Genomic DNA, 17421 nt, shown 5'->3' with positions numbered 1-17421 from the left:
AACAAACAGGACCCTCCATGTTACAAGCAGTAATGGAAGTTCTATCAATATTTTTATATTGCTGAATAAATATGTGTCTATAAGTAAATCTATTTGAAATTTCTATATATTCAGCCATATAGAATGAGCACATGTACTTATGTACCATTTTATCAACATCTAATAATAACTGACATTTGTTTACAATAAAGAGTCTCTGACATTTTAGAGTATAGGCTTTCCTTACATTTATTGTAGACGTGACTAATTAAAATTAGCAACAATTTTACATTTGAAAACCACATATTTGTATAATAAGAACAGTGCATATATAAAAAAATAAAAAAAATAAGTTGGGAAATCTAAAGGTCAAGCATGATGATCTTCCTAATTTATCAATAATAAAATCAAGATCATATTCTGGGCTGCTAACCATGAGTTCTCACTCCTATACATAAGTAAATTAAATGTGGCTATCTTTGGGAATACACTGCTCTGTTATCCTGGAAATATAATTATTTTTTTCATTATTTTCATAAAAATATCTGATAATTATTTCCATTCTATGAAATGAAGATGAATGTGTTACTTTTTTCATATACTGTTTTTTTTTCTGGTGGAAATCTGTAATCTTTTGTCCAAATGAACTCTTCATGCAACTGGTGAGCAGACTTTAATTACAGTAGGAAGGGCATTACTGAGGTTAGGTTAAGTAGAAAAGAAATCTTTAACAGGACAGGATCTTAGTGAGGGAAAGGATTCCTAGGAAACCAGGGGCTATATTTGGGAACAACTCCCTTTGAAAATTATCTTAAAAATAATCATAGAAGAAGAATATATTTACAACTGTAATTTGAAGGCAGTGGCAAATTGCTTGTATAAATTGGGCAAGATCCTGGTATTGACACATGGGTCCCATCAAAATTATGCAATATGATTAAAACTGCTTTGGAAAGAAAAATATGAAAACAATCTCACGCCTCTTCTAAAATAAAAATAAGCCAATATATACTTTGTAGCATTCTATGACTCCTGTTGGAAAGCTACCTGTTGACAAGTAGTATTCACACAAAGTAATAGTAGCTGAATATAGTAACCCAGGCTCTTTGATAAAATGTGTTTTATAACTCAATGATACTTATGCATTGCTAATTACTTCTTAATTATGAAACTATTTAAATAACAGTCAACTCTTAGTTAAATATAAAACATATGTTAAACTTAAATAGTTATAAAATACCCATGGACTTTATCCAATTTATTCTAAGTAGTGGTAGGTACTTAATTAAACATTCTTTAGGCTGGGAAGCAATGAAGAAAACAGTTGTATATTAAAAGCCAGTGGAAGTTAAAACAATTTGCTTCCAAATAGAAACAAGGTTTGGGTTTCACTTCTGCTACATTAAGTGCTCCACTGAAGCATACTAATGATTTTTCTATTGTACCATAATCAGAAAACTTAATCTAGGGAACAGGAGAATGCAATTGCCATTGCAAGTATTAAAGGTCTTCCTTCCTGTCATTCAGCTTCAGTAACTAAACAAAATCCAATCACTTTTTAATGTTCTGTAGCTATTGGCTAAGTTTCCAGTTGAGCATAGGTTTTATATACTCTTAGAAGCATAAAGTAAATTTGAAAAAAAACCCATATTAAGTAATTATCATTATCACTTATTTGTTCCATAGAGAATAGAATTTCCTTATCATATTGACTCAAGAAATTCAATCCCAAACTGAAAAGATATTTAAAATATTTCATAAATATTAATCTAGATTTTTATGAAAGAAATACAGCTGAAGATCTAATGTTTTAATAACTTCGATGCTTGATTTCTGATTCAATAAAAAAATTATTACTTTATACTTGCCACTACAATGCAAAAGTGCAAAAAGAAAAATATGGAAGTCTATTAGTTCAGAAAAAGAAAAAGGTAGAATTGTGTGCTATTTTAGATGACTGCAATCATCAAAAAAGTAAAAGTATACAAAGATTGTAAAACATCAAACAACAGTCTTCAAATATCCAAATGAAATGTTTGACCAAGGTTATATGATTCCAATATTGTGTGCCTCATGCATTTGATTTATAAATGATCATGAATTTATATGAAATAAAGAAAAATTTATAAGACTGAAGATGAGTTCCCTTGTGATTCAAGTAGGGAAATGTTCTGTCTTTTCATTCTCTTACATGCCAGTTTGCAAATCAGATACTTTTGTATTTTATACCACATCTCTCAGCCCATATTTTATTAAGGTTGTGCTTTGGAGCAAATCCCTAATTGTCATTGTTTCCTATTTCAACCACTTAAGTTGTGACTGATTAGATTGCATTGGCTTTAAGGACCCAAGGTTTTTCTGATATATAAAAAACAGCTATTCAGCGGCTGTCTTATACTGTAATATCTAAGACATTGGTATTTAGAAAAGGGAGAACATATGGCATACCCAAATTCATGCAGTTGTAGATAGAATTTAATTTTTTCAGTTGCTTGCATGTAGCTATATGCCACAAGCTGGCCATCAATGACCTCCAAAGGTTCAGCATTTACACACCTATACACCTGAATAGAGTAGTTATCATTCATCCCATCTATTTGACGAAATATTACATCACTTGATCTCCCATCACCCATTACTATTTAATTATCTGCCTTCTGAAGTTCCTTGAATTTTATATAACAAGTTTCTTAGGTATCAGTTGTCATAAAGACAGGCTTTGGAAGTAGATAAAGAACCCGTCTTCTCTTTTGTTTCTTGCACTCATACAAGTATTATGAAAATCAGGAAAGTCAATAAATATTCGAACTCAACACACTGCTGGAAATATAGTGAGTGTTAATAAGGGGTACTGGTTATTGATTTCAACTGGAGTACATCTAGCATGCATAAAAGCCATAGGGTCTGGACCTTTCTCTCCTCTTGACCTGGACTTCAGTTTACACTTGATATTATCCAATAGGTCCAAAAGAACTAGCAAGACCAAAAAGAATCAGCTTATATAAGACTTCATAAGAAATCAGATACAGGCTCTCTGCTCCTCCCTGTTCTAGAGACAGCCGCTTCTTTTCGTGCAGTGCCAGCCTCATTCCAGAGACACGATGGTGAAGGTCGGAGTGAACGGATTTGGCCGTATTGGACGCCTGGTTACCAGGGCTGCCTTCACTTCTGGCAAAGTGGAGGTTGTTGCCATCAATGACCCTTTCATCGACCTCAACTACATGGTCTACATGTTCCAGTATGACTCCACCCATGGCAAGTTCAAAGGCACAGTTAAGGCTGAGAATGGGAAGCTTGTCATCAATGGGAAGGCCATCACCATCTTCCAAGAACGATATCCCGCCAACATCAAATGGGGGGATGCTGGCGCCGAGTATGTTGTGGAGTCGACCGCTGTCTTCACCACCATGGAGAAGGCTGGGGCCCACTTGAAGGGTGGGGCCAAAAGGGTTATCATCTTTGCCCCTTCTGCCGATGCCCCCATGTTTGTGATGGGTGTGAACCATGACAAGTATGACAATTCCCTCAAGATTGTCAGCAACGCTTCCTGCACCACCAACTGCTTAGCCCCCTTGGCCAAGGTCATCCATGACAACTTTGGCATCGTGGAAGGACTCATGACCACAGTCCATGCCATCACGGCCACCCAGAAGACTGTGGATGGCCCCACTGGGAAGCTGTGGCGAGACGGCCGTGGCGCTGCCCAGAACATCATCCCTGCGTCCACTGGCGCTGCCAAGGCTGTGGGCAAAGTCATCCCAGAGCTGAACGGGAAGCTCACGGGCATGGCCTTCCGTGTTCCTACCCCCAATGTGTCCGTCGTCGATCTGACATGCCGCCTGGAGAAAGCTGCCAAGTATGATGACATCAAGAAGGTGGTGAAGCAGGCATCCGAGGGCCCACTAAAGGGCATCCTGGGCTACAGTGAGGACCAGGTTGTCTCCTGTGACTTTAACAGTGACTCCCACTCTTCCACCTTCGATGCTGGGGCTGGCATTGCTCTCAATGACAACTTTGTAAAGCTCATTTCCTGGTACGACAATGAATTTGGCTACAGCAACAGAGTGGTGGACCTCATGGCCTACATGGCCTCCAAGGAGTAAGAAGCCCACCCTGGACCACCCATCCCAGCAAGGACACAGCAAGAGAGAGGCCCTCGGCTGCTGAGCAGTCCCTGTCCTAACTCAACCCTTGACACTGAGCATCTCCCTCACAGTTTCCATCCCAGACCCCCAGAATAGCAGGAGGGGCTTAGGGAGCCCTACTCTCTTGAATACCATCAATAAAGTTCATTGCACCCCTAAAAAAAAAAAGAAATCAGATACAGAAAGGAAAATCAATCAACTGCCCTAATTAATTCAGTCTGTATGTTTTCCCTGTGCTAATCTCCCTTTACTGATTCTAAATACTTTCCATTTCCACAGCCAAGAAGTTTCTCCCCACAGAATTTTTATCTCATCTGTTTCTAAACCTCTTTAGATTTTAGCTCAACTCCTTTCTCAGGATAAGTATAAATTCTCTCACACATTTCTACAGAGTGCCTACACTGTAAAATGAAATTTGTTACTATATTTGCAGTTGTATTTTATACCCATTGCTCTGTTTTGGCTATCTCTGAACCCCAAATTACACTGAAACGTACTTGAAGGTGAAGATTATTTCTAATTATTCTCTCTTTTTTTCTCCTGGCACAATAATCAACAAATCACCGAGCAGTGAAGCCTTAATCTTTTAGAGAGAATGTGAAATAAAGAAACGTTTTAGGAAAGTCTGATTTACTGTCTTCTTCCTCGATCTCTGTTTTTAAATCACATACACGTTTCTGTATTTACTTAACCTTTTATTCCTTCTCTGGCCACAAGTATAGAGAACCTTGTTTTTAATAAAAGAGGAACACTTTTTTTTATTAAACATTCATGAGTTCTTGCACCCATTTCTTCTTTATTTTTATAAATATGCTACTCAAGAAATTTAGATACACAGATTTATAATTTTGAGCTTCAGAGAGCTACAACAGCAGAAGACATAAGCTTGAACTTGATGAATTGCATTCTGCTTACTGAATCTGATAGTTAAGTTTTATTCTAGGGCTTCTGAATGATGTTGTGGAATATTACTTTATGTAAATATGTATTGCATTTGTTTATGCTGCAGAATATTACTTTAACATTTTAAAGCTGTATTACATTTGTTTATCCTGCATTTTTTCAATGACGTAAAGATGGGGCTAAGTCACCTTGAGGGCTTATAAAAAGCTGAAGGGCCAAATATCTAGGCAGAAGAGGAATAGGTGGGGCTGGCAGGCAGAGAGAATAAGGAGGAAAGTGAATCTAGGCTCAAGAAGAGAAAGCAGTTCCATCCATTTGCATGTGAATTTCAAGATGTCATTGCTTTTTACCGCTGAGTAGTACTCTAATGTGTAAGTGTGCCACATTTTCTTTATCCATTCTTTGGTTGAGGAGCATTTAGGTTGCTTCTCAAGTGAGGTAACCCAGACCCAAATATATGAACACGGTATGTATTCACTCGTAAGTGGATAGATATATACTAGCTGTAAAGCAAAGGATATTGAATCTATAGTTCATGATCGTAGAGAAGGTAAGTAACAAGGTGAACCCTAAAAAAATACATATATTCACCTGAAAAGGAGAAATATATAAGATCACCTGGTAAAATTGGGAGCATAGGGGTGGAGGGCAAAAGGAGAGTGGAAGGGGAGAGGAAGAGAGAAGGAGAAGGGGGAAGAGAACTTGAGGGAACTGGATGGTCAAGATGGAGTAAGGAGAGAGATGAGAGCAAAAAAAAAGAGATATTTTAAATGAGTAAACCATTACGGGGCTAGCAAGAAACCTGGACTAGAGAAATTCTCAGAAATTCATAAGAATGACCCCAGCTAAGACCCTAAGCAATAGAGGAGGGGGTGTAAGAACATGCCATGTCCTGTGTTCAGACTGATGAATATCTTACATATCACCATAGAAACTTCATGTAGCAACTGATGGAAACAGAGGCAGAGACCCACATAGGAACACTGGTTTGAGCTCCCAAAGTCCAATTGACGAGTGGGAGGAGTGAGAATATGAGCAAAGAGGTCAAGACCATGATGGGGACACCCACTGAAATAGTTTTACCTGAGCTAACAGGGGCTCATCAACTTCCACAGGACAGGAAAGGAACCAGCATAGAACCAAATTAGTCCTTCTGAATGTTGTTGACAGTTGCATTGCTGGGGTAGACTGGGGGGCCTCTAGCAGTGGCCCTGGTATTTATCCTTACTGCTTGTACTGACTTTTGGGGAACCTATTCTCTTTGGATGGACACCTTGCTCAGGCTAGATATAGTAGAGAGGGTCTTGGACCTTCCCCAAAGCAATGTGCCTTACCTTCCCTGACTAGTGGATGGGGGTAGAGGAGGTACCTGGAGGGGAGGAGGAGGAGAGGGAGTGGGAACTGAGAATAGTATGTCAAATGAAAAAAAAAGATAGTTTGTCTTCATTTTTTAAAAAATAAAATAAAAGTAGAGAGAAAATAGAACAAGGGAGAAAGAAAGGTAGATGCCCAGGAGCAGGCCGACAGGCAGTCTGCTGCCAGTCAGACACAGAGTAAGACATACATAATGGAAGAAAGATTAAAAAGGCCTGAGGCAAAATTGTAGGTGAAGAGAAACAGGCTAATTTAAGTTTTAGGAGCTAGTGGGGCAAGCATAAGATAAGGACAATCATTCTTAATAATAAGTCTCAGTGTCATGATTTGGGAACTGGTTAGTGACCCAAAAGCAAGCCTGGTACAGGGGGAAAGACTCTGGATGGTCTGTGTGACACGTTTCTTAGACTCTACCTGTATACTGACTAATCCCTAAAAATCTTTGTCTTTTGTGTTTGAATTATTTTTCAAACTCCACTGCTTCCTAACTCTCACAAAAGTGTAAAACAATTATTTATTCCTTGCTATTTGTGTGGTGATATGAATAGCCGAAAGGTAATGGCTTAAGTTCAAAAATCAAGTAGATAATAAATAAGTAAAGGAAATATTACTACAATCCAGGTTTTCTTGTTCCTCCATTACTCTCCATTGAAAAGCAGGAACTTATTGCCTGCACTAAACAGAAGGACATTCAGTATATCCACTGTATGATGTACTATTCCAAGCAGTATGGCTTTGCAGGATTATGTAAGTGTCACATTTATCAGTAGCTCACAAATCTTGGGGAAAATCAGAAAGGCCAAAAGTCTTCACTCCTAACTTCTCCTCTTGGTATAAATATTTCTCCTAATAAGTTGTCACAAGCAATAAATTATTTATGAAAGCTATTTTGAAAACAGGAAGGACTGGGAAAATCTAACATTTAAAGGAAATCTTCACATTTCCGATGATATTCAACTATTTTAAATACTGATACTCTGTTTCTCCACTGTAACAAAGTATTCAGTAAATATTTCATGAATGAAGTAATTGAGAAAAATACATTCAAGAGTATTTGCAAGGGTTGGATGATGTTTCATGTATTGCTCTAGGATAAAGCAACCATTTTAAGAACAGTATCAGGCAGAGTTTATCATTTCTTAAAATCCATAACTCTTTTCTATTTATGTAACAATTTTTCATTTATTTTACATACCAACCAGCTTCCCCTTCCCCTTCCTCTTCTTCTGCTCTCTCTCCAAAACTTTATAGTCCCATCCTCAGTTCTTAGTAAAATAACGTCTATATAGACTCACAGTTTATATTGATATTTTAAACTCCAGCAAATTAGATGCTTCTACTATGTCTTGTTTTTGCTACTATTTCTTTCCTTACTGGCACTTTTGTTCTGGTATTTTACCTTTTATTCTCCTTTATTTCTTCCTAGCAGAACCTTTCACTGTAGAGCAAATGTCATGCTCTCCAGCATTATGACTGTCATCCAGCTGATTGCAGCACCTTTGCTTTGAGCTTTTTCTTTAGGCTACATTTATGTCATCAGTTAATATAAAAAAAATATTTACAAGTTCCATTTCTTCCGGGGACTTTTACAATGGTGTTTTCTTTTTTAGGGTTTATTTTATTCCATTCCCTACCGTAAATTTAACTGATCTGTCTGATGATTTCTTAAAGAAACACGTGAAAGGCTGAATTCAAATGCCAACATATTAAATGACACCTTTAAGCTGAGTGCTACCACGTTTATGTATTTAAATTTTTCATTGTTAAAAGTGAAGCTACTTTTAAAGAATTTAAAGATAAAAAACCACACAAATTACAAAAACAGCATGAGAAAGGAGGTTCTTTGTATATTTTTAGAATATGTATTTAAGAAAAAATAAAATGACATTTATTTCCGTTTTTAAAGAAAGAAACACATCTAAGGTGGGATGGCATGCTAAGCCTTAAGTTTTGGGGGAGGTCTTGATCTTGTCCCAACTTAATGTGCCAGACTTTATTGACTCCCCAAGGAAGCCCTTACCCTTTTGGAAGAGTGTATGGGAGTAGGCTAAGGGGAATACAGGGAGGCGGGACTAAGGGTAGAGGGAGAACTGCAGATAGAAGGTAAAATGAAATTTAAAAATATAAATTAAAATAAAAAAGAAACATAGCTATTCAATAGTAGTATTTACTGCCAAACTCCAGTATATCATCTGATTCTTCAATGACAAATGTGAGACAGTCTTTTGTGAATGTCAAGGAAAATGGGGATTCAGAAATTTGAACACTGAGGACTCTAAAATTATGAATTAATTTGTTAAAGTTTGGATGTAACATGTAGTTGAGCATAAAATAGGTTCACGTGTTTGCACACTTGATTGTCAGCTTGTGGTTCTTTTTTGGGAAAGTAGTTGACACCTTTACAGATTGAGATGATATATACCAGTAGGACTAGCTGAAGAGGCAGAAGTAGTAAAATCATGAATTCGAAGCAAACCTGAACTGTACATAAAAAGACGAGTTCCACAACCTTCTCTAAAGTAGGTTTAGACAGTGACTTGTTTACCTGCTTCATAGTCTTCAGAATTATTTCTAAGTACACTTGTCTACAGAAGGTAGCAAGTGGGCAAGACATGCTTTAATTAACATGATCGAAGATGTCTTGTATGATGAGGAAAGCACCCACTGCAATATTACAAGGCCATACAATATTATGGAATGCCAGTAGTACCCCTGTTAAATAAAGCAGTTTCCATATTTCAATTTAAATGTATCATAATTGACTTCAGTAAAAATGTCTCTCTTGACCTTATTTATCTAGCAGTAATGGGGTCATTTATGTCAGTAGTGTTACCTTAGTATACAACCAACAGCTTTTATATCTCAATTGAAATGAAACATAACTGACTTGAACAAAATTTATCTTATGACATGTTTCCTTGTATTAATAAAATCATTTATGTAATGATATTCCTAATCAATCTTCATTACAAATATTGTTTATTTAAAATTTATTTGTAATTATTAATAAAGTAAATTATATATGGAAATTTTTAATAATGAAATGATTATGTCAGTATCTTGAAATAAAATATACTATATTATTATACTAATTTAAAGGAAAAACAATATTTACAATTACGTGAGGCATAATTAAATATAATTTGTCTATCACCTTGTAGGCCAAACTAATATATCACAATAAACACTGGGTAACGTAGATGAAAATAGTGTTTGTCTGCTTCAAGGGATAAACAAGTGAGGATGAATTTTGGCACTTGTCAGCCTATGATAAATTACAACCAGGCTAATACTTGTCAGTGCACTAATAACTGATCATGCTCTAAGCAGCACCAAGGGAGAAAAGTGATGAACATCCTACAAAAGAAAACTCTTCTAATCACAATAATGACCCTAGTTGAGAGCACTGTAATTATCTACCAACATCCTTATTGTCAATTCTGTGCTTCAAGTAACTACCTTGATAACAATCAAAATCAATTTATACTACAAATTCTAATTAACAGTATAAAAGTAAGCAATACAATAACATAGTAACTCTGGGAAGTCTTTCAAAAAATCCATCTCCACAGATTCCTTATAAAAATCAAGGCATACAGAACTGAAGTTTTCTTTTTATTTCTAAATCCTAACTCATATGAATTAGTCTTAATGAATGAGATAAAACACTAAAAGTATGTGATGCATATAAATGTTTCAGATGCAGAAATATAAAATATTAAAGAGTCTAAAGAAGTCTAAATATTCCCTATGCACAATTCATGAAATTAGAAAGTTATCACCTTTGCCAATAAAAAATAATGAATAAAATACTTAGCTAATATATTTATACTATTTCCAAAAAATTATATAACTCTAGAGTCAAATCAAAAGTTTCTTTTTCAATCACATGGCTAAAACATCAAAAGAATCTTTCAATATATTTTGGAAATATAAAGGCATAAAAGACAAAGAAATTGGCAATTAAAACTACTTCATTAATTGAAACTCATAAAATTCATACATCCATTACTTATACTTCTAGATATAAGACTTTACTTATAGGACAACTTTTGACGTAAAATACATATAACATAAAACTTACCATTTTACTCACTAATAAGAATATAATTTAATGGCTTTAAGTACTCTCATGTTATTGTATAATCATTGTCACCATCAATCTCTAAAAATCTTCCCAGATATAAATGGTATATTCATTAAATAACACTTAACCATACTCTCCTCTCCTAGCCCCTTGAAACCACCATTCAAAATTCTTTTTCTATGAATCTGGTTACCATAGGTAAGTCTAAATATGAGATCATTAGATGAAGCTGTCCTATGTGTCTGGTTTATTTTCCATAACATAGTGAACTCAAAGTTCATTCATAGTGTGGCATGTTTCAGAATTATTTTTCTTTTCAAGTCGTTGATATTCTGTGTATGTATATACTACATTTCGTTGATTTCTATATCTTCAGATGGACATTTGAGTGGCTTCTGTATTTTACTACTGTGCTTGAATAAATCTGGGTTTTTAAATTGATTTTTATTGAGCTCTACATTTTTCTCTGCTCCCCTCCTTGCCTTTCCCCTCCCCTCATCAACCCTCCTCCCAAGGTCCCCAAGCTCCCAATTTACTCAGGAGATCTTGTCTTTTTCTACTTTTCATGGAGATTAGATCTATGTAAGTCTCTCTTAGTGGCCTCGTTGTTGTCTAAGTTCTCAGGGATTGTGGTTTGTAGGCTGGTTTTCTTTGTTTTATGCTTAAAAACCACCTTTTAGTGAGTACATGTGATAATTGTCTGTGTCTGGGTTACCTCAATCAAAATAATGTTTCCCACTTTGGGGTATATAGCCAAAGGATGTTCAATCATGCCACAATGACATGTGCTCAACTATGTTCATAGCAGCATTATTTGTTATAGCCATAACCTGAAAACAACCTAAATGCCTCTCGAACGAAGAATGGATAAGGAAAATGTGGTACATTTACACAATGGAGTACTACACAGAAAAGAAAAATAACGATGTCTTGAATTTTGCAGGAAAATAGATGGAACTAGAATAAATCTGTTTTACAGGCCCTTCTTTCCAATGTTTAATCTGTAAGCTCATAAATGGACTTGTGGGATCATATTATAATTTTGTGTCTAGTATTTTGGAATCCACCATCTTATTCTTCATTGTGCTCTTACCACTTTATATCCTGCCAGCAATGCAAAAGTCTTCAAATTTCTATACTTCTGAACACTTGTCATTTTCTGGTTTTGTTCTTAATAGAAGATACTCTAATGGGTGGTAAATGGTTTCTTTTAACCATTTCATAAAAGGTATGACTCCCTTATTCAGAAACTGATTTGTAAATGTTTATTTATTTATTTATTTATTTATTTATTTATTTATTTAAGATTTCTGCCTCCTCCCCGCCACCGCCTCCCATTTCCCTCACCCTCCCCAGATCAAGTCCCCCTCCCTCGTCAGCCCTACGAGCAATCAGCATTCCCTGCCCTGTGGGAAGTCCAAGGACCCCCCCACCTCCATCCCGGTCTAGTAAGGTGAGCATCCAAACTGCCTAGGCTCCCACAAAGCCAGTACGTGCAGTAGGATCAAAAACCCATTGCCATTGTTCTTGAGATCTCAGTAGTCCTTATTGTCCGCTATGTTCAGCGAGTCCGGTTTTATCCCATGCTTTTTCAGACCCAGGCCACCTGGCCTTGGTGAGTTCCTGATAGAACATCCCCATTGTCTCAGTGTGTAGGTGCACCCCTTGTGGTCCTGAGTTCCTTGCTCGTGCTCTCTCTCCTTCTGCTCCTGATTTGGACCTTGAGATTTCAGTCCAGTGTTCCAATGTGGGTCTCTGTCTGTATCTCCTTTCATCGCCTGATGAAGGTTAATATTCAGGAGGATGCCTATATGTTTTTCTTTGGGTTCACCTTCTTATTTAGCTTCTCTAGGATCACGAATTATAGGCTCAATGTCCTTTATTTATGGCTAGAAACCAAATATGAGTGAGTACATCCCATGTCCCTCTTTTTGGGTCTGGCTCACCTCACTCAGGATAGTGTTTTTTATTTCCGTCCATTTGCATGCAAAATTCAGGAAGTCATTCAGAAACTGATTTGTAAATTTTTTCACCTATTCTTTAAGATCTTTTTATACTCTCATTATTTGATTTACAAAAAATTTAATGTGTATTTAATTTTATCTAATTTTTATGTTGTTTCTTGTGCTTTTAGTTCATATATAAGACATTTAAGACCCAAACAGTATCAGGATGTTTGACTCCTGCGTTCAAAGTGATAGAGGTCTATTAAAATTTTGCATATATGCTGAAGGCTCAAATTCCTATTTTTAGATGTACAAATAGCACTTTCTATGTACCATTTGATGAAAGGGCTGTAGTACCTTTATTGAAAAAGTTTATCAAAAACTATTTCACTATATATGCTATGGTTTATCCTTGGGCTTTGAAGACCCATTGATAAATAAAATGTATAGCACACTGTTTTTAATCAAGAATTTTTAGATTTCTTTGAGCTTATGCGATTACACAGAACTTTCTGTTGAATTTTCTACGAATAGATACCACAACATTGTGCATATTATAGATGTTGAAATGAACATTTCTATAATTTTTGAAAATATCCTAACTTAACTATACTGTCATCATAATTATGAGCATAGGTGCCTTCATTTATTTATAGGAAAAATTGTTTAGTATGTCTCAGAATTACAGATTTCAGTGTATAAATGTTTTGCTTTCATGGTGCAATTAATTAATAAGTATTTTTCTCCTTTAATGCCACTTTAAATGAATTGTTTTCTTTCATTTTTTGAGATGAATATGTTTGTTTATTTCTCAACATAGTATTTTTGTTAATTATTTGGGAATTTAATACAATAAACCCTGATCACACTCACTTCCCATTTCTCCCAGACCATCCTCCCACCCTTGTACCTTCTCACCCTCCCCAAAAATTAAAATAATAATATAAAATATGAAAAAAAATACACCAAGCCTAATTTGTGTTTTCCATATACTCACTGGCGCACGGGCAAACTCGGAATGGCCACACCTTAAAGAAAATTCAGTCCCTTCCCACCCACATCCCCACCAGAAACCATCAATTTTGAGTAGTTTAAACATTAGCATCTTTATCAGAATTTTAAAAACTCTCTCCAATAATTTCCTGTATTGATTATTATTGGGGTCTCAAGATGATGCAGAGGTTGTCACTGAGACCTTCAATATCTCTCATTCCTAGTTATGAGTATGCAGTCATGGAAAAGAAGCTTCCTTGCACATAGCAGCCAGCAACAACTGGTACCACAGGTATCAACAAGGCCTGTGGTAGCACCAAGAACAATAGAGGTCTTTAGGGAGGGTTATTCAGAAAATGAATCATTCTTCATCTCGAATATCTTCTTGTTGTTCAGACTCAAGGTAATTGTGCAGTTGGGCATTGCATTCATGGGCAGTACCTACACAAGCTTCAATCTGCTGTACACCACTCTGCCCTTGTGTCATCTGCCCTGCCAGTTCCCCGGGCAAGACCATCATGTTTTCATCCTGTGGGCACTGCACCCCATGCTATACTTCCTCCAGCAGGGCAAGCAGCAAGCTAGCAGCAGCAATAGCTCCATGCCACAGGCCTGGCCTGTTGACCAAGCAGCAGCACTGGCCAAGTAGGTAGCAATTGGGTGAGGTGGACCTAGTAGCAACCCGAGCCTCCTGGTTGCCTGTTTCTGTCACAGCCACACTCATAAAGCTGTTATCATGCCTGCATCTCTAGTTTCCCTTCTTTTTGCCTTCATTCAGCTATTTCTCCCATTTCCCTATTGGCAGGATTTTCTGGGAGCTGTAGGCCATGGCACTCCTCCTTGCCATTGGTGCAGGCCATCCTTCTAGCTCTCTAGACCATGACTATCATGGTGGAAGCCCATCACTGATGTAGGAAGGTCATCTGTCTATGTGTTACTTTCATTCGTTAATAAAGAGACGGCCTTGACCTTTTAATAGGGCAGAAAATTAAGTGGGCGGAGTAGACAGAACAGAATGCTGGGAAGAAGGGAAGTGAGTCAGACGCCATAGCTCTCCTCTCCAAGATGGACGCAGGTTAGAATCTTCCCGGTAAGCCACCACCACATGGTGCTACACACATTAGTAGAAATGGGGTAATCAAGATATGAGAGTTAGCCAAGAAGAGGCTAGATATAATGTGCCAGGCAGTGTTGAAATGAATACAGTTTCCATGTTATTATTTCAGGAGCTAAGCTAGCCATGCGGGAGCCGGGTGGGACGAAAAGCAGGCCTGCTTGTTCTTATCACTATACATCACAATAGTTTTCTTAATTTCCTATCTTTTGTGAAGTGGTGCAGGAGATTGTTTGTAATCTGTCAATCGTGTTTTAAATAAAATACTGATTGGCCAGGCAGGAAATACAGGAAGTTTTGGTTTTCCCACCTATATTTCCTGCCTGGCCAATCAGTGTTTTATTTAAAACATGACTGACAGATTACAAACAATCTCCTGCACCAGTGAAACACTGGGGATTGAGCCCTATACCTTGGATACTCAAAACAATTTGATACTGAGCTACATGCACAGTTCTTGATAGTTCAAACATGTATTGTGCTTAGCTTCTTCCAACCTTGAGCAGACAACATAGCTGAAAATGGCTTTGAACTGCTCCTCCTCTCACCATCTCCTAAATCATTGGATTACAGGTCTGTGCCAGAGAGTGAATAGTTTTACTATTATTGCTGAGAAATGTAAGTTTATATTGGTTTATAATCTGTATATTTGTTGAAGCCATTCATTAGTTTTAAATGGATGTACATGTATGCATATGTATAGGCATGTGTACTCTTTAGGATTTTCTACATGCTAGTTCATGTCTTATAATAGGTTTATAAATTTTGCATTAAATCACGTGATTTTCTCAAGATATTTGAGAATACTAGCAAAAAAGGCACAAGAAAACCTGAAATCTCTTAAGACGTCCAATGCTTGTCAAGAGCCATTTCTCTGACTCAATTCCAGCTGTCCACTGTTGCAAAATACATACCATTAACCAAAACTACTCCACATTATAAGCATAGCTGTAAGATTAAATCCACCTGGCTTCCAACCAAAAGCAACACTACAAACATTAAAATAAAACATTCACATCATGAATTAGTAATGCCATATTAATGGAAGCTAAAGACATTAAAGAGGGTTTTCTGATTCATTTACATAGGTATCACTTAGACTTTTATTCCAAAAAATGTAGTCATTTAAAGGGAACTCTAGAGCACAATTTAGAAAAGAGAGCTTAAAAAAATAGCAGTATATCCAACTGAAAAACAATTGGAATGTGATTTCCTCCGTTATCTCCTTTATGCTATGGTTTCATTAATATTTCATGGAATGATTCTTAATGTTGTAAAGGACCACAGGATAAAAATCGATTAAAAATGTTGTAGGTGTTTTAAAGTTATAAATTATAAATGTAGTTAAATATGTGTATAATTTTAGGCATGGAGTCTCAATTTTAATGTTCACATATGACTCACAATAGCAAAAGGATGGTTTTCTCCTATTTCTTAGAGTTAGTCTGATATATCAGTATACAAGCGATATGAAGAGAGAAATGAGAAAGATGAAAGGAGGCTTTAATTGGGGAAGTAGGGAGGACAATATAGAAGGAGAAGGCAAGGATTGATAAATAATACTAAAGATATTTGCAAAAGCCACAGGGCAGCCAGGTAGTGGTGGCACGTGCCTTTAATCCCAGCACTCAGAGGGCAGAGGCAGGCAGATGTCTGTGAGTTCGAGGTCATTCTGGTCTATAAGAGCTAGTTCCAGGACAGGCATCAAAGCTACAGAGAAACCTTTTCTCAAAAACAATAACAAAAGCAAAAAAAAAGTCACAGGGCACCATCATATTATTTATTTACCTGAATACATATGTAAGTGCATGAATATAATACAGGAATGTTTGTCAACACAGTTGTTCCACTTGGGAAGATAATTTTCCCCCAAAGAGTTATAGATTTTCTAGCAGAAACCCCAGTTCTGGGAATGATAAACCTACTTTTGAGTTTTTGATCAGGAGAATTCAAAAGACTTCTAAAACAATATAGACTATTATAGACTAATACAGACTAACATCATTTGTCCTTCGTTGCCTCCCAGAAATTGAATGTAAATCCTTGTTGCTGAAGATGCCATGCAGTTGAGACACAAGATTAGAGACAGATCTGACTTAAAGGTCTCTTCTCTGAGGACTAACTTTAATAGTTGATATTATGCAAACTTCCAAGGGAAGGAAGCAATCATTAGTCCTGTCCAGCTGTGATGCCTATGAACCACAATAACAACTAGCATGGCAAGATACATTTAAAATCATAGTGGTGGCACTCATATCTTGGAAATAACCAGGATCTATTTAGTAGGACTTAAGGTCTATCAACTACAGGAAAGCAGACCTGGTTGTGGAAACAATGTCACTTGACTCTTTTAAGACATTGAATAGAAAATAATTCCCATCTGGGGAATGCAAACTGAAATAACTGTGAGATTCTATCTTACACCTGTCAGAATGGCTAAGATGAAAAACACAAATGACAGCTTATGCTGGAGTGGATGTGGAGCAAGGGGAATGAATACTCCTCCACTGCTAGTGGGAGTGCTAACTTGTAATCCACTACGGAAATCAATATGGTGATATCTCAAAAAATTGGAAATCAATCTACCTCAACACCCAGCTATACCACTTTTGGACATATACCCAAAAAATGTTCGATCACATCACAAAAAACTTTTTCAACTCTGTTCATATTGACTTTATTCATAATAGTCAGAACCTGGTAACTACCTAGATGCCCTTCAACTGAAGAATGGGTAAAGAAAACGTGGTACATTTACTCAGTGGAATATTATTCATCTGTTAAAATCAATGACATGAAATTTGAATGTAAATAGATAAAACTAGAAAACAGTCATCCTGAGTTAAGTAACAGACCCAGAAAAACAAACATGGAATATAC

At 36.5% G+C, this 17421-nt stretch overlaps 2 protein-coding genes across 2 annotated transcripts in view; one reads left to right on the top strand and one right to left on the bottom strand.

The window, feature by feature from the left end:
• Window positions 1-17421, bottom strand: part of Dmd (dystrophin) — a 2258623-nt gene that overhangs the window by 1604229 nt on the left and 636973 nt on the right. The gene's annotated exons all lie outside the window — the stretch shown is intronic.
• LOC130868017 (glyceraldehyde-3-phosphate dehydrogenase-like) lies at window positions 3015-4277 on the top strand. Its single transcript, XM_057760250.1, has one exon. It carries the CDS (start codon window positions 3081-3083, stop codon window positions 4080-4082), a length of 1002 nt encoding a protein of 333 aa, XP_057616233.1. The 5' UTR covers window positions 3015-3080; the 3' UTR covers window positions 4083-4277.

Source organism: Chionomys nivalis, chromosome X, assembly GCF_950005125.1.
Source record: "Chionomys nivalis chromosome X, mChiNiv1.1, whole genome shotgun sequence".
NCBI classification, from domain to species: Eukaryota; Metazoa; Chordata; class Mammalia; order Rodentia; family Cricetidae; genus Chionomys; species Chionomys nivalis.
The sequence above is the reverse complement of the archived record's forward strand: the minus strand, read 5'-3'. Positions and strand labels throughout refer to the sequence as shown.

What these genes read in the sequence shown, in the direction of transcription:
- LOC130868017 (XM_057760250.1), top strand. Translation starts at nt 3,081, where the DNA reads ATGGTGAAGGTCGGAGTGAACGGATTTGGCCGTATTGGACGCCTGGTT.